The sequence below is a fragment of the Lissotriton helveticus genome, chromosome 2_1, assembly GCF_964261635.1.
Source record: "Lissotriton helveticus chromosome 2_1, aLisHel1.1, whole genome shotgun sequence".
NCBI classification, from domain to species: Eukaryota; Metazoa; Chordata; class Amphibia; order Caudata; family Salamandridae; genus Lissotriton; species Lissotriton helveticus.
The window spans coordinates 520925132-520943252 of NC_136059.1; the positions used below are offsets into that span (position 1 = coordinate 520925132).

The 18121-nt window shown below is 45.5% G+C and overlaps 1 protein-coding gene across 6 annotated transcripts in view; it reads left to right on the top strand.

The window, feature by feature from the left end:
- Positions 1-18121, top strand: part of SREK1 (splicing regulatory glutamic acid and lysine rich protein 1) — a 459678-nt gene that overhangs the window by 315903 nt on the left and 125654 nt on the right. For all 6 annotated transcript variants that reach the window (XM_078675174.1, XM_078675176.1, XM_078675175.1 and 3 more), the window contains one exon: positions 2497-2589. In XM_078675174.1, coding sequence (XP_078531300.1) covers positions 2497-2589 — 93 coding nt within the window. The remainder of the gene's footprint in view (positions 1-2496; positions 2590-18121) is intronic.

An 18121-nucleotide genomic window follows, 5' to 3' on the forward strand; every position in this document is an offset into this window, starting at 1 on the left:
ATACTAGATTAAATAATAATCCTAACCTTCCTGGCGACATATTTTCAGGGCCTGTCTTCATTGATTGGGCAACCCACGGAATCAGGAAGATGGGCGATATGATAGGATCACAGGGGATGATGCAGTTTAGTGCTCTGCAGGCAATATATAGCTTGAATTCAACCCATTTTTTTAAGTATTTGCAAATAAGGAGTCTTTATGTTGACAAAAACTGGAGGTCCGGCGGGATTCGGGTCGAACCCCATTTTGGATATTATACAGGATGGTACAGACTGTACAATTAAAAGATTTTATTCTAAACTAATAGAGCACCAAGTAGATGATCTGGAAAAATATTAAAATAAATGGATACAGAAACTGGGGATAGAGAAGGAATGTTTTCATAGGTCATTGGAACTAGGCCAGAAACTCTTGTGCTCAGCATCACTTAAGGCACAACACTATAAGACCTTGTACTTATTATACCATACGCCTGCCAGGATAGCAAAATGGGGAGGGGCAGTTGGTATTACGTGACCAAGATGTGATAGTGCTGAAGCTGATTTAGTCCATATGCTTGCAACATGTACCCATTTAAAAACCACCTGTGATGAAATTGAAGTATTCCTTAAAAGATCATTAAGGATAGAGGTTACTCTCACGCCAGCAGTGGTACTCCTCGGAATAGCTGATAATGTTACTCAGACACATTATGAATATTTTGTATTTCTGGCCATGGCTGTTCTGAGATTGTGCATTGCCACAGCCTGGCTGGATCGCTTACCACCCACATTCCATCAATGGTTAACGAAGTTATTAGCCACGTATAACCTTGAGAAAGCAATTTATGCTAGGAAAGGCAGAAATGGCAAGAAATTAGGAAAGGAAATATGGGAACCCATCCAAAGATGGAAGGAGATACACCCGGGGTAGGAGGTACTAAAATCAGTGTCTCTAGGATTTAACCCACTCGTTTGCTTTGTTGTCATCTATGTTCCTATTATATTTGTTTAATTTACACCTGTGATTTGTATGATTTGTTATAATTTTCTATTTTGTATTTTTTTCAATCCTGAATGAATATCTGTGCCCTCTATAAACAAAAAGTGGGGGGGGGGGGGGGAACTTTCTGAATAAAAATACTTAAAAAAAAAAAAAAAAGGAACGCAGTGTCACTTGTTATGCTCTGCAAAAAGGTTCTTTCCAAGTTCAACAAAGATTGGAGTGATATTGTTTGTATTTGTAGTGAATCAGCTACGTATATAAAAAATTTGTGTGATGACCTGTCAAAATTGATACCCGATCTGAAGTGATTCCCTGTAGGAGATCCTTGCCACTTGTTAGATGGTATGCTGAAAGCATCTTTACAATCTTCAGAGTTAATGAGGGATGCTATTGACGTTTTAGTCCATTCTGGTGCACTGTTTTCTTATGCCCAGGAACTAAAACGCAAATATTTATCATTTCGTGCTTTATGTGGCATCAAATAAAGAGTCATCCCAACTGTGTCCCTTAGCTGACAGTTCTCAGCCCAAGGGGCTATGAATGCTGAGAGGGCCTTTTCACAGAAGTTTACATGGGAAGGAAAGGACGAGCGCACATGACCAAAGACTCACTGAAGAAGTATTGTATGGTGTACTACAATAAGATGAATGATAAAAGCAAAACGTTCCATAAACACCGAAAAAAACACTATTTCTGTTGTTTTTAGTGGCGTGAAAATGTGTAACCACTGATAACTGTTTTCTAAGATATTGAAAACACTGAAAAACCCCCACCAGAATTTACCAAAAATAAAAACTAAAAACAGGACAGCCTATATATACTTATATAGGCTTACAGCTAGCCATTGTCCTTTATTGGCCTGTTGGTGTTGTTCACATTTTGACTCTGCCCACTACGGTATGCAGCGTGGGGCGTTGTCATCCCACTTAAGCAATCTGTTATTTTCATGTTGAGTGGCAGCATTCTACTCTTTTAACATGAGCACATCCAGACACAATGCGGTTCATTTCAGTACCAGGGAATACTGTGGCAATGTACCCTGTTTAAGATGAAAACATGTATCGGAGAGGGCCAGGCAGCTCCTAATACAATATTTTATAACAAACATGATAAAATAAAATAAAACAAAGTCAAAAGGCTAACGGTCAACACCTGAGAGTTTAGTTTGGCCAATGCTTGTTTATTTGTTGTGGTAATATAATGTTTAGAGATACCAATGCATAAAGTAGTAAAAATAAATTTAAAAAAAGGAAACCGTGCCTCATTTATTAAAATCGTCCACGGCTGCATACAATTAAGTGTTTTAATTTGGGATACTGGGTAGGTGCTGTAGAGGTTAACAGGAAGTTAAGAAGGCATTTAAAGCACTACAATCTTGCATTTTTAGTTGGATGTTAGCTTGTCACTTAAGATTATGTATAGCAGACAAATCCGTAGTTGCATGGAAGAAGAAATTGATATGTAATTGCAAGAATGTAATAAGTAAAATTATTTGGGGGTAATTATTTTCAGAGACCGTCGCAGGAGAAGGAGCAGAAGCTACTCAAGGTCTCCAAAAACATCCAAAACGAAAAGAAGATCTTCCAGATCACCATCTCCAAGGAGGTATTTATTAATTTAAGTGCATAAACCCATTCAAACTAGGTGGGGTTGTACGTGCATATAAAAAGGTGTGTACATGTACATTATCACTTAGCAAACACGACTTCAAAACAAGTTATGCTTCAGCAAAGAAAAAATCCTGAGATTCATCTTTACACAGCGCACAGTGTACACCATAACTACTGCCACAGTTATGTTTTAGTCTTTGTGGACAGACTGTATTTTTTCTTTTGCCTTTACAAAGCATATTTCTGAACATCGTAATGACCTCATTTATGGTGTATGCGGAAATCATTGATTTTTTTTTCTTCTCTAAAGTACAAAGTAGTTTATTATGCATGATTAATAAAAATTGTTGAATACACATATCGTTAAACAAATTATTCTATACAATATGAAGCGAAGTCATTAAAAAGGGTAAACACCCCGTTAGTGTAAGCTACTTGAGGTAAATCTTTGAGTTTTCAAGCAATTGGTTAGGAACTGTGGCGGCAGTTTTAGCAAGTAGATCAACGTAGGGTAATCTTATAATGTCAAAGCGATGCCATGAAATACATTAAAAACACATGACTATGGAGAGGGAAAAGGCTTCTCCTCGTAAGTATGCCCAGTTCTCAGGAAAGAGGGTGAAAGCCAAAGATTATTAGTGTTCTTAGCCATCGAGGCCTTGATCGTAGGCCGGAAGAAGCTTCAGCTTCCAAATAGCAGAGTATCAGGTGTGAGCTTATTAAGTGCAGAAATTCTTTGTGCTAAGTTTGCTGTGCAAAATAGTCCTTTAGATGTATATTAGTGGGGCTTTGTAGTTAATGGGTGCGTGTGTGGCTTGACGATTTTGACAGCATTATGTGGTTTGTTGATTGAAAGTGCGATTTGCATATTGCATAAACTGACTGCGTTCTCGAGGATTTTAAAGTTGTTGTAGAAGCCTGTCTTGGTTCAGAGCAGGAGTGTGTGCCAGTTTGTTGTTTTACTTGCTTGTTTCATTACAAGGTGGCAATTGGGCCAGTCTCCTTCCTATTACATTAAGGAATCTTGTGAAGCAACAGTTTAATTGTGTGGCGGTTGGCTCAAAGCAGGACTTCACTGCCTGCCTATAAGACAGAATCCCTTATTCGTTGAAGATGGGTAGGAGGATGCAACGTCGGATGTCCAGTAGACTTGTAAAGATGCATATTATATGCAGAAGATCTTCACTTCAATTGCCACAAAGGCAGCAGGTGTGGGTTCCAGGATTCCTCTTCCAGGGAGGTAGGTGAGGGAGAATCTGAAGTATGCCCAGGTGGTATCTTAAGAATTTCTCCTTTGCCGTTATGTTGCATCCTGCACTCTGGTATGGTTGCAATTTGACGGCTGTGTAGTCTTTGAGAGCAAACCAGTCATATTGCTTTGCCTTCGATTAAGGAGGTAGTTTTGGTAACTTTTGTTACTGCTTTTTTGAAGCTTGAATGAGTTATAGGTGTCTTCCATAGATTATTTTGGCCTAGCTTCAATAAGGACTCTTGGAGGTACACTCTGGTGAGTGAGTCTAGTCCTAAACTGTTTTTCTAGTGCATTTTCTTTTCTTACCAAAAGAGAAATAAGCATGGTCTACGTCCTATTTGTATCTGTATGGCTGCACCCAACCCCCTCCAGGTGCAGCCTCTAAATTTTCTGTGTGAAATCTCCAAAGGGCTCTCCTGCTCCGAAAGTTGGGTTTCCAAAGCACAACATACTACTATTTACTCTTGCGTCTTTGTAATTCACTTGTGCTGACTGTTTTTTCACAACACAGTATGTTTTCTGGTTTTAGGTCTCGCCTGGGCCAGCGCATGCGTTGCTCTGCGAGACATTTAGTAAGTGGGTTTTCAAAGTGCTACCAAATGCTTTTGCTGGCCTCAAGCTTGCGGTTACGCGCGCTGTGAACGTGCACAGGCCATCTGGCTTTCTGTAATGGCTCATTAAGCCTTACAGCGCGTGAATCATGCTCCTCCAACCCCTTGCTCTCTGCACTCACTACCCCCTCTCTTCTCTCCCTCCCTCCTCGTTTTTGCTGCCACCTAATTTTGTTTTTAACTCGCCATTTGCCCCTCATTCTGTGCTAAGTTATTCTTATATTTTTCACTACTTGTGCCTGTCCCTTTGCCCCACACTCTGTCCTAACAATTATCATCGTGTTCAAACGTCGCCATGCTTACCCCCTGCCCCCGCTCTGTACTAACACTTATCATCTTAACACTTATCAGGTTACAAAGCTAGTCGTGCTCACCCCCCTGCCACCCCCTCTGTCCTACCACTTATCAATTCCAAAGCTCGCCGTGCTTATGCGTCTTGAACTGTCCTAACACTTATCATCAGGTTCAAAGCCCACTGTGCTTACCCCCCTGCCCTGGCTCTGTCCTAACACTTCTCATCCGGTTCAAAACCCGCTGTGCTTATCCCACTCTCCCCCGCTCTGTCCTAACACTGATCATCCGGTTCAAAGCTTGCCGTGCTTATCCCCCTGCTCTGTCTCAACACTTATCAGGTTTAAAGCTCGCCATGCTTAACCCTCTGCCCTAACCCTGGTCATCAGGTTAAAAGCTCGCCATGCTTACCCCCCTGCCCCCGCTCTGTCCTAACATTTATCATCAGGTTCAAAGCTCGCCGTGCTTACCCCCCTGCCCACCCTCTGTGTTTAGGTCAATGGCAAGAATCTGCCAAACCACTGCACATCAATAACTTTCTGCAAAATATAGTAATACAGAACAGTGGATCCTGGGCTCATTTACGTACATTTTTGTAACACTCCGTGATACACAAAAGCAGCATCTGCTCTAGGTTCAACTTCGTAATCTTGGATCTTGAACGTCAACTACTAACGTCAATTTTGAGAATAATATATATGTTCGAGGCATATGAGCTGCATATTGTACACTATGCATTAGATTGCCACCTGGTGTTGGGCTCGGATGATTGCAGGTTGTTGTCTTCTTGGAAGAAGTCTTTGTAGTCATGAGATAGGTGACTCCTCCCTTGGACAATACTGCGCATGGGCATCGGCTCCATAGTTAGATTTTTTTTTCCGCCACTGGGTTCGGATGAAAGTTTCTCCGCTCTGGCTAGAAAAACACTTTTCAGCAACTTCGAAGCGCAGAACTTCCTCAAACTTATACAAACTACCCTCGACATCGACTGCAATACTTTCGACACCATCCGTTCCATTCCGGTCACCAACGCGGGCCGTTGGGCCTACCGACGCCGTGTGGCCTACACCATATGGAAAGAACTCCGTTCAAAACATGCCCCGGTGTGTCGAGCAAAGTTTCCACATAGCGACCACCACGAGGTCTGCAACCTCTGTCTATCGCCGGAACACGATGAGTCGACCTGCACAGCTTGTGCATCCTTCCGATCGAAGAAAACCATCCGGGATCGGAGAGCACGTCGACACGAGATGAGTAGATCAGCGCCAGCACCGGAAGACATCTTCGAGGAGGTTCCCCTCGTTCCCTAAGAAGACTCACCTGATCTCCAGATCATATCAGAGGCAGACGACTCAGATGACTCCATCCCATCGGGTCAGCGCGTGAGTACTACTGCCCCTGCACCACATATTTTGTCCAAACTGAAGGCAAAGGTCAGCACTCCGCCCAAGGGGCCCATACGAGACCGAATACCTGCTTCGAAAGCCCCGCCTTCCAGCCCGGCTCAGAAGAAAACAACTAAGCCTTCTGGTGCCTCGACACTGAGCAAGCCTCTTCCATAGGCACCGAAAAATAAACATGCCTCGGCGCCGAAGCCAAATGACCCTTGCGCACCAAAGCCTAAAATAGTACCGGCACCAAAACATAAAGACGTACCGGTACCGAAACCGAAAGAAGCACCAGCTCCGAAGCCGTCCACTTCTACATCTTCGGCGCCGAAAAACACAAAGCCTGATTCCGAGGTGCCCAAACCCTCAAACATGCATACGAAGCCGAAAACGACACCAAAAACTATGCCACAGGACGTTCGAACACCTCCCAAGGATAAAGAGACACGACAACCTCCCCTGGTACCGAAAACATCGACGCCCAAGAAGGTTGTAGAGGAGGAGGAACTTTTTCAACCAGATCCTCGACAAAAGAAAATCTACATAGACCCAAAGACAGGTCATGTAGGTGCTACACCTCACAAGAGACCAGCTGATGCACCACCCACACCTGTGGTTCCTGCCAAGAAGGACTGTGCAACATCTCCTATGCACCCTTCCTCTCCCATACCTCCTCTTTCTTCTTCTCCTGTTCATCCTCACATATCACCTCAAATCTCTCCTGTACATTCTCCATTATCATCACATTCTCCACAACAGAATGATGATGAATACAATTTGGGTAGAGGGGAGGACATGCAAGAAACTGATTCATACCATGTAGATGAGGGTATATGGGACTTTTCACACCCAAAAAATTTGCCTATATGGGATTTTACAAACCCACAAAATGTGCCTGACATTCCTGAACTGCAGTCATACCCATCAAAACCTTCACCTCCAGAGGATACCATTGGTTTTAGGCATCTGTTAAACAGAGCTGCTGTTTACCATGGAGTCCCTATGCATTCTGATGCCATTGAGGAGGATTTTCTCCTAGACACCTTTGAGCAGTCTCAGCGGTCTGCTCAAATTCTTCCCATGATCAAGGGGGTCATCAAACACGCTCCAGAGGTATTTAAAGACCCTGTATGCACTAGATTTTTAAACCCTAGAATAGAGAAGAAATATAGACCTGCACCCACAGATCCAGTCTACATTAAAGGCCACCTACCACTAGACTCATTAGTTGTGGCCAATGCTAGAAAGAGGGCAAAGTCTCAACCTTCTGGAGAAGCACCCCCACCTGACAAGGAATCAAAAGTGATTGATGAGTCAGGTAAAAGAATAGCTGCACAAGCTACAAACATTTGGCGTATAGCAAATACACAAGCCCTCCTCTCTCGTTACGATAGGGCTCAATTAGAAAAACTACTTGACCACCTACCAGATCAGTACAAAGATCAAGCAAATGACCTTATACAGGTAGGCAAGCTAATATCCAATACCTCTATAAAATGCACGCTAGATGTCGCAGACACAGCATCTAGGGCTGTAAATACCAGTGTCATACTTAGGAGACATGCGTGGTTACGAATTTCAGGGTTTAAACAAGAAGTGCAAACCACCATTTTAAACCAACCATTTAACCAGAACCAGTTATTTGACCCAGAAGTAGACACTACACTGGAAAAAATGAAGAAAGATGCCGACACCGCAAAGTCTATGGGTGCTTTACAGTCCACACCAGCTAGAAGCTCCTTTCGTCGCTCCTTCTACAGAGGAGGCTCCAAACAAACTGGAGCAGACACTACAACATCTTTCAAATCACAGACTTCCTCTAACAAGGGATACTTTAGAGGAGGATACAGAGGCAATAATAACAAAGGAAGAGGTTGCGGTAACAATAGCAACCGATCCTCTTCTGCCACAAAACAGTGACTTCCCTCTGCTCCCCCCACAGCATTCCACTCCTGTAGGGGGCAGATTAACACAGTTCCTGCCTGTCTGGAACTTCATTACAACAGACAAGTGAGTAAGACAGATTATCCAACATGGCTACTGCCTTGAACTTACAGCAACCCCTCCAACCATACCTCCCAGGCAGCGTCCAATGTCTACAGACCATCGGACTCTGCTTCAACAGGAGGTTCTATCACTTCTACAAAAAGATGCTATTCAAATAGTTCCTTTAGAAGAACAGGGGACAGGGGTTTACTCGCTGTACTTTTTAATTCCAAAGAAGGATGGAACACTAAGGCCAATTCTCGACCTCAGGCCCCTCAACCATTATATACAATCAGATCATTTTCATATGATCACTCTACAACAAGTGCTTCCACTGCTGCAACAAGGCGACTTCCTTACAACACTAGATTTGAAGGCGCCTACTTCCATATCCCCATACATCCTGCTCACAGAAAGTATCTAAGGTTTGTACTGGAAGGACAACACTATCAGTTCAAAGTCCTTCCATTCGGAGTGACGGCGGCACCACGAGTATTCACAAAGTGCCTAGCAATGGTAGCAGCACATCTCATGAGACAACAAATACATGTCTTCCCTTATCTAGATAACTGGCTCATAAAAGCCAAGTCATTCAATCAGTGTGTCCAACACACACATCGGACAATTCAAACGTTGCGTGACTTACGGTTTACAATAAACTACACCAAGTCACACCTGCAGCCTTCGCATGTACATCAATATCTAGGGACTACAATAAAAACGTCTACAGCCCTAGCGTATCCCAGTCCAGCCAGCATACAAGGCATTCAAGCCTTAGTTGCCACTTTTCAACACCAACAGTCTCTGCAAGCCAGGGTGTTTATGAGACTAATAGGCATAATGGCATCTTGCATCTTCATAGTACCACACGCAAGATTGCAAATGCGTCCACTACAAGAGTGCCTAGCATAACAGTGGAACCAAGCTCAAGGTCAACTAAAAGACCTGGTGTTGGTCATCAGCCGCACGCATCGCTCTCTGCAGTAGTGGAACACCAAAAACCTGACAAAGGGGCGGCCGTTCCTCGAGCCTGTTCCACAAGTAGTGCTCACATCAGACGCATCCCTCACAGGATGGGGAGCCCATCTCTTACATCATACAACTCGGGGTCAATGGAACAATCAACAAAAACTGTTCCATATCAACCATCTAGAGTTGCTGGCGATATTTTTAGCACTCAAGACTTTTCAACTTCAAGTCCAAAACAAAGCTGTCTTAATTCGGACGGACAATATGACAGCTATGTACTATATACAAAAACAGGGTGGGACACTCTCTGCAACTGTCCCAGCTTGCACAAAACATTTGGAGATGGGCCATTCCTCAAAACATACATCTGTTAGCGAACACCTTCCAGGAGTTCACAATCAGATAGCAGATCTGTTAAGTCGGCAGTCACAACAGATTCACGAATGGGAACTACATCCGCAAGTTCTTCAACCATTCTTCCAAAGGTGGGGGCACCCACACATAGATCTGTTTGCCACCCACGAAAATGCAAAATGCCCAGCCTTCGTCGCCAGGTTTCCACACCCACTGTCCGAAGGCAATGCGATATGGATGAACTGGTCCAGCAGATTTGCATACGCTTTTCTGCCTCTCCCACTAATTCCATTAGTAGTGCGCAAGCTCAGACAACAGTCTCTCACATTGAGTCTAGTAGCTCCCACATGGACACGCCAACCGTGGTTCACCACACTACTAGATCTCTCTAGTTCCACATCAAAAGCTACAGCTCACACCCTCCCTGTTAACACAGAACCATGGAGAAATCAGACACCCAGACCCAAACCAACTGAATTTGGCGATCTGGCTCCTGAAGTCTTAGAGTTTGGTTATCTAAACCTACCACCAGACTGTATGAACATCATTAAAGAGGCTAGGAGACCTACTACCAGAGCTTGTTATGCCGCTAAATGGAAAAGAGTTGCCATTTATTGCAACAACAACCAAATTGATCCCCTGGATGCTTCCATCCAGAATATCATTTGCTACCTTTTACAATTACAAAGGTCCAATTTGGCATATTCTTCCATACGCCTGCACCTTGCAGCAATTGCAGCCTATTTACAAAACAGGCAACATCTGTCTCTCTTCAGAGTACCTACAATAAAAGCCTTCATGGAAGGATTAAAAAGAATAATCCCACCCAGATTGCCACCTTCTCCTGTGTGGAACCTGAATCTTGTCCTTACAAGACTCATGGGACCCCCTTTCGAGCCTCTACATAAATGTGAACTGCAATTCCTAACATGGAAAACAGCTTTCCTTGTTGCCATTACCTCTCTCAGAAGAGTAAGTGAGATACAAGCTTTCACTATACAAGAACCATTTTTTCAAATACATCCCAACAAAGTGGTTCTTAGACCTAATCCAAAATTTCTTCCAAAGGTCATCACTCCTTTTCACCTAAATCAATCCGTAGATTTACCTGTGTTTTTCCAAAACCCAGACTCTGTAGCGGAAAGGGCTTTACATACATTAGATGTTAAAAGAGCTCTTTCATACTATATAGATAGAACTAAATCCTTTCGAAAGACAGAACAACTGTTTGTATCTTTCTCTCCTCCACACTAAGGCAACCCCATCTCGAAAGGTGGGATTGCAAGGTGGATTGTAAAGTGTATACAAATATGTTATATTAAAGCTAAACGCACATTAACAGTTCCTCCTAGAGTGCACTCCACTCGCAAACTAGGAGCCTCTATGGCTTTCTTAGGAAACATACCTCTAGAGGACACATGCAAGGCAGCAACATGGTCTACACCACACACCTTCACGAAACACTATTGTGTTGACGTGCAAGCCAAGCAGCAAGCTGCAGTAGGCCAAGCTGTCCTTAGAACTCTCTTTCAAACTACTGCAACGGATACAGGTGACCACCGCTAAGGGAGACACTGCTGCACAATCAATGCATAGTGTACAATCTACAGCTCGTATGCCTCGAACGGAAAATGCTACTTGCCAGTATGCATCTGTTCTTGACATGTAGAGCTGCAGAGTTGTACACGCCCTCCCGCCTCCCCGGGACTTGTATCCGTTCCAGTTTTCCATCTTACTTAGATGCACACGCATGGACATCCCTTTTTTCTTTACTTCTACTGACTCCATCATTTCCCATCATGGCGAAAAACAATCTAAGAATGGAGCCGATGCCAATGCGCAGTATTGTCCAAGGGATGAGTCACCTATCTCATGACTACAAAGACTTCTGCCAAGAAGACAAAAACCTTCAATCATCCGAGCCCAACACCAGGTGGCGATCTAATGCATAGTGTACAACTCATAAACATCTGGCTACACAGACCAGTCACTTACAAAAATAGTTCCACACATTCTTAAAGGTTATTGTTTAACTTAAAAAAATACACACAAAAACCCAATCCTGATCTGTTTACATTAAATAAAGTCTTTTCATTTCAATACTTGCATTAATCATAAATTATCCAATGACCATTATTCACAACTGTATAACGGTCCATAAAGCTAACAGTCCATTCTGATGTATAACTTTATCTTACCCCACATGTAAACCTACCATAGAATATATACATATTGTTTTAAATTGTTTCCCTAAGGGTCCAGAAGGACACCATGTGGGCAAAGAATCACAGACAACTGAAATCCTGTTGGTCAGATGCAATGTTTTGGCATTTACATTGATAGATACTCTTACTCGCAAACACCAAAGGCCTTGCATTGGACAGACAGAAAATTAAAACAAGCATTGGCATAGCCAATAGGTCTCATCTTTGGGACCTTCATGCAATAGTTAATGTTGCACCAAGGACATTGTACTGCATAACTAAATACTTATAAGGTCCCAAAAGCAAGACCTATTGGCTATGCCAATGCTTGTTATGTATTCAAGAAAGGGCCTCTTTTGACCTGGTTATCCCCCACTTTTTGCCTGGCATTAATGTGGTTTTGATTGTAGTGCACATGGTCTCTGCCAACCAGGTCCCCTGTGCCAGTGCTTCTTCCCTAAAAACTATTCCACAATGGGCCCTTCAGGCCCCTGTAAGTCCCTAGTAAATAATACCTGGGTACCTAGGGCTGTGGGACTGAAGAGAGTCCCCTTAGGGCCCAAAGCCTAGGCCACGCAGACTGCCTCTACAGCATGCATGGCCTGGTGCAGAGAAAAACGAAAAGGTCGACAAGGCACACTACACTGCCTGTGTGCCATGCCAACTAGCACTGCCTGAAGTATAGGTAAGTCACCTCTTTTGCAGGCATCCTAAGGCATGTGCACTATACCACAGGTGTGGGCATATCTGCATGAGATATGCCACTACATTATTTAAGACTATTCTTAGATATATGTTCCAGGGAAGTAATTACAAGTAAATGGGCTGGAAACTCGACTGGAGTTTCCCAGTACAATGATGGCTTCTCTGAACGCATGAGTTTTTGGTATCAAACTACTTTTCTCAATAAACCCACACTGATGCCAGTGTGGCTTTTATTGAACTGTGTACCCTGAGGGCACCTCAGAGATGCCCCTTGAATGCCTAACAACCCTGGTGAGGTCCCAGACTTGCTGTAGGCAGCCTGCCACCACCAGACATGGTTTTGGACTCCTGGGATAAGAGCCTCTGCTCTTTGAGACCAGAAACAATGCACTTCCTGGGCGGAGGTGTCGCTTCTCCTCCCCTAGGATGGGCACAGTGTTTGAGAGGAAAGGTTCAAAGGTCTGCTGCCTTTGTAATGCAACCCCCAGCCTCTGCTGCTAACAGCCCCCGGTTTACACCTCTACTTTGGTGAGAAAATCGGCATGAAAACGTAGGAGAATAGGGGTAGAGTTTGCAGAGGTGTGCCCACCTCTGCCAACTCCACTCCTAAGGTAGCGAAGGCAAGGTGAAGCACATCGTTCAGTACCCGCTGTCTTAAAGATGGAGAGACCCCTTCCAATAAGGGCTAGGTCTATGCCCCCTCTCTCAGGAGGGTGGCATAATTGAGGGTGTAGTCGCCCCATGTAATTTGCCCATTAGCCCTACCTGCTTCTCCCCTCAACCGCCTCTAAATTTAGTATTTAGGTGGCTCACCCAGACCTGCAAACTAGTTCCTGCTGACCCAAGGACGAAGAAGCCATGCAGTTAAGCCTGAAGAAGACAAATGACTTGGCCCTAGCCCTACCGGCCAGTCTCCAACTGTAGGAAGCTGGCTCTGTATATACTATACCAAAGTGAGGTGTAGTGTGCACAGAGTCCAGTCGAACCCAAAAGGTAGGCAGAGGTAAAGTAGATAAGACCTTACTCTCTATGTTTGGTAGTGTGTTCGAGCAGTAAGACTTTATCAGAGGACAGTGTTAAGCATTTGTTGTACACACTGTCAGCAAATGAATTCACACACTCAAAGACTGAACTTCAGACCAATTGCTTTTGGATACAAATATTTATTTCTTAGAACCAAGCAGGCCTGTCACAGGTACGTGATAAATACTTTGCAGTAAATATACAGTTTGTAAACCGTTTGAATTGCAATTTTAAATGTACTTTGATTTGATTACAGTAGTGTTACTGATAATGCAATGCTTTTCAGAATTCAGTAAATCTACTTTGTATAGGATTTTAAGCAGAATATCATGTAAGTTAAGTTTTAGATTACTTTTCTTATACAGTGCAATACACCTGGATACTGCACTGGGAATTTTCCTGTAAACAGGTAAGTAAAAGGATTTTGGTTATTTAGTTACAATTTTAGATTTTCCAACTCCACACTTTTAGAAACTTTTCATAGAAAAGCAGTCAATGTTATTCTATGCAGGAAAATAGTGTTACCGGTTCAAAGGTAAGTACTTTGTTGTGGGAGTTGGTATTCTGGGGTTAGACTCAGGGGTCCCTCAGGGTCAAGGATGCACTCTTGTTACACCCTCAGCGGCACTAGGGTGTACGGGTGCAGAGTTCTGAAGCCCAATGTTATCCAGTTGGGCATAGGGGGCTTCCGGTTGGTGGCTGCTGATGAGAAGGCCACTGGGTTGTGGGAGCAAAGCTCTTGGACTTAAGCTCAGGGCAAATGGGGGTTTAGGCCGGGTGCAGAGTGCTGTTTTGGCGTTGGGTGCCCTGTAGCTTTCAATGGGGAGTCTCCAGTTTGCAAACACACTGCAGGCTCGAGGACAAAGCTCTTCTGGGTGCGACCACCACTTGGAGAGGTATGTTGGGGGTTGGTTAGGCACTGTCGGCTGGGCCACCCAAGGCCATGGGGCATCGGGTGCAGGTGCCCTTTTAGGGTCGGATCTTCTTACCAGCTCCTGGTTGCGGTTGGGAGGACCTTCCTATTTGAGGCTGTGGGTGTCGGCTGGAGGTTTGAGCCAGGTTGGGGGTCGCCGGATCTTGTATCAGGATCGCCGGGGAGACCTCCTCTTGGTATTGGGCCACTTGAACCCGGGCCGTGGGCGTCGGGTGCAGAGTGGTGCAAACTCGCATATTCTTGCGGAGTTAGAGTCTGGTTTTTTAACAAATCCGGTATTCACTGGAGATAGTCTCTTTGTGATTGAAGGCAGGCAGGTCCTCCGGGTTTCTCGAGGTTGCTGGCTACAGGACACACCGGGATTTTGCTGGAGCAAGTTTGAGGTAGGGATAGGCTCGTAGGGCTGGGGCAAAGTCAGTGGGCGTCCTCCTCTTGTTAGCTTTGGCATGGCTCTTCTGTCCTTCTTTTTCTGGTCTGACTTCTTGGTTCAGGGCTGCCCCCCCTAAATACAGTATTTAGGGGGCGTTTTAGGGGTCTCGAGGTCACTAGCCAATGGGCTACTGACATTAGGGTAACTACACCCTTAGTGTGCTCACCTCACGTGGGGGAGTGAGCACAATCCCTAATCCTGATTGGAAGTGCCAGCCATATGTAAGATGGCAGGCACTAAGAGTGGGCTTCAGCTCACCTCCCCACCTTCTGGGGTGGCTAATTTTTTCCCGCCTGTCTTCCTGTCGAAAAGGAGGAGAGACAGGAAGGGGGCCTGCTCCTCATAGCAGGAGAGGCTGGGGGTTGCATTACAAAGGCTGCCAGGCCTTTGAAGCTCCCCTGCCACAGATGGCTCTTCCTGACCTGGGGAAGGTGTGAACACCTCCACCCTGGAAAGGCTTGGTTTCTGGGCTCAGAGAGCGAATGCTCCCAACCTAGGGGTCAAGAAACATGTCTTGTGGTGGCAAGCTGGTGTGTATCAGTCAGGGAACCCACCAGAGGCTGGTCGTTTTTTCAGGGGGCATCTCGAAGATGCCCTCTGGGTGCTTTTTAGGTCGAGCTGACGTTAGCATTCATGCGAAGCATGAATGCTGTCAGCTCGACAACTAATGTGATCCGTTTTTAGGAGAGTGGACACCAAAGTGTTACGAGCGTTTTCAGTGCCGGATTTCACCTCGGGAGCGCGCAGCATTGTCTGCAGTGGCAGTGTCAGTTTCGCTTTTTTATTACTTTCGTTTTTCCCGAGGCTGGCTGAGGCTGGCTTGGAATGAACAGGCTTGCCCCCGCGCATGCGCAGAGTAACTCACAGCCCTTGCTTTTACAGACGCAGGCAGGCAGCCCCCACCCCTCTGCATGCACGCACGCACACACAGGCGAGCGCATGCACACGCAGGCACACACATACAGGCACACAGACACTCGCTCACACACACACACCCCCCTCCCCCACAGTCACACGCACGCACACATACATACAAAGCCCGCCCGCCCGCACATGCTTTCCCCGCGCCTCCCCCTTCCCCGCGCCCCCCGCCTCCCCCTTCCCCGCGCCCCCCGCCTCCCCCTTCCCCGCTCAGCAACGCACTCACCGGCTTCCTTCGTGCGGCGGCTCTCCTCAGCTGCAGGGCCCGGCAGCAGGACTCTTCTTACCTCCTTCTGCACCGGGGCGCAGGGTAGGCTCCTGCCTGCTCCGGTGCTCCAAACACGGCGGCTCCGTCCAATCGCGGCTCTTCCGTGGGAGGAGGGGTAGGCTCCCGCCCTCCTACTTCCTGTTTCCTGTTGACGCGCCGGCCTGCCTGACTTCCTGGTCGCAGGCCGGCAGAGTGACGGCAGTGATTTGCGGTATGTATTTAGTTAGTTATTTATGCATTTTTATATAGCGCGGACTTTACCCGAAGGCGCTATTTATTTTTTTTTATTTTTTTTTGGGACGCTACCTTTTTATTTAGTTTTAAACATTGATGGCTGAATTTTATGGCACTGTACTTCTGAAGTCCCCTCGAGTTTGGTTACAATACTTTCTATCCAAGCCGATAGCGTAAGGCGTTTGGATATGTACTGATCCTGGACCCCATATCTGAACCGAGTCATCACATAATTCATAAACCGATCGAGCACTCGAAATCAAGACACGGCCCTTTTTTACACCCTTTTTAGTTGAAGTCATTTACTTTGTCCATTACCTCATAAACCGGCTTTAATAATGTTACCGCTCTTTAGGGGCTAACATGCAGAAACCCTGCAGCCTTTCGGGGGGATCCTATTCAGCCCAAGCTCATTACATATCTGCGAGGCATGCTTTATACTCAAGAGCCTCGGGGCCTCTTCGCATTCTGCAGGGGGGGCATCATTTTGCGCTCCGCCACAGCAGGCTGCCTCTCTGTGCCCGTTCTGCATTGGCGAAGGCTTGTACCCCAGCTCTCAGGCAATTCACGGGTGCTCGGACAACGGCTTTTTAACTAATTTAAATGATAAGGTTTGCGGCTATCACTTGTTTGTTTAATATTACGGGCATGTGGGTTGTGTGATGCTGCATAAACAGATGCGTTTGGAGTTTATTTACCGATCCGCTATGGAGGGGCTTTTCTTTAATCTGTTGGTGGCTGTTTTTTTTTTTTAATTTATATTGCGTCTTCATGTACACATGATGTTTGACTTTTTTGAGCAATTCGTTGCGTTGGGCTTTTGTATAATTTGATACTAGCTGTTATTTTATTTATATTGCGTCTCCCGATGGTTGTGTGATGCTGCATAAACAGATGCGTTTGGAGTTTATTTACCGATCCGCTATGGAGGGGCTTTTCTTTAATCTGTTGGTGGCTGTTTTTTTTTTTTAATTTATATTGCGTCTTCATGTACACATGATGTTTGACTTTTTTGAGCAATTCGTTACGTTGGGCTTTTGTATAATTTGATACTAGCTGTTATTTTATTTATATTGCGTCTCCCGATGCTGTGTTTGCCTGCCCCGCCAGCTCTCCAAGGTTGCTATTTGTTTCTTTCCCATCTGCGTACATCACTTGCGGGATACAGGTAAATCTGCATTCTAGAGTTGCCTTTATTGTTTTGAGGCCGGGCGCAGGGGCTGCTCCGATGTTATCAAGGCTGCTATCCCACTGCTAAGGCGGTGCTGCACTCACTGCCTTGTTTATATTTGTTTTAGTTCCGTGATGCTCCGATCTTTGCCCCTTCCGAGTGGAGCTTCCGAGTGGAGCTTCCGAGTGGAGCTTCCGAGTGGAGCTTCCGAGTGGAGCTTCCGAGTGGAGCTTCCGAGTGGAGCTTCAGAGTGCAGAGTGGAGCTTCCGAGTGGAGCTTCCGAGTGGAGCTTCCGAGTGGAGCTTCCGAGTGGAGCTTCCGAGTGGAGCTTCAGAGTGGAGCTTCCGAGTGGAGCTTCAGAGTGGAGCTTCCGAGTGGAGCTTCAGAGTGGAGCTTCAGAGTGGAGCTTCAGAGTGGAGCTTCAGAGTGGAGCTTCAGAGTGGAGCTTCGGAGTGGAGCTTCGGAGTGCAGAGTGCAGATTCGGAGTGGAGCTTCAGAGTGGAGAGTGGAGATTCAGAGTGGAGATTCAGAGTGGAGAGTGGAGCTTCAGAGTGGAGCTTCAGAGTGGAGCTTCAGAGTGGAGCTTCAGAGTGGAGCTTCAGAGTGGAGCTTCAGAGTGGAGCTTCAGAGTGGAGCTTCAGAGTGGAGCTTCAGAGTGGAGCTTCAGAGTGGAGCTTCAGAGTGGAGCTTCAGAGTGGAGCTTCAGAGTGCAGAGTGGAGCTTCAGAGTGCAGAGTGGAGCTTCAGAGTGGAGCTTCAGAGTGCAGAGTGGAGCTTCAGAGTGCAG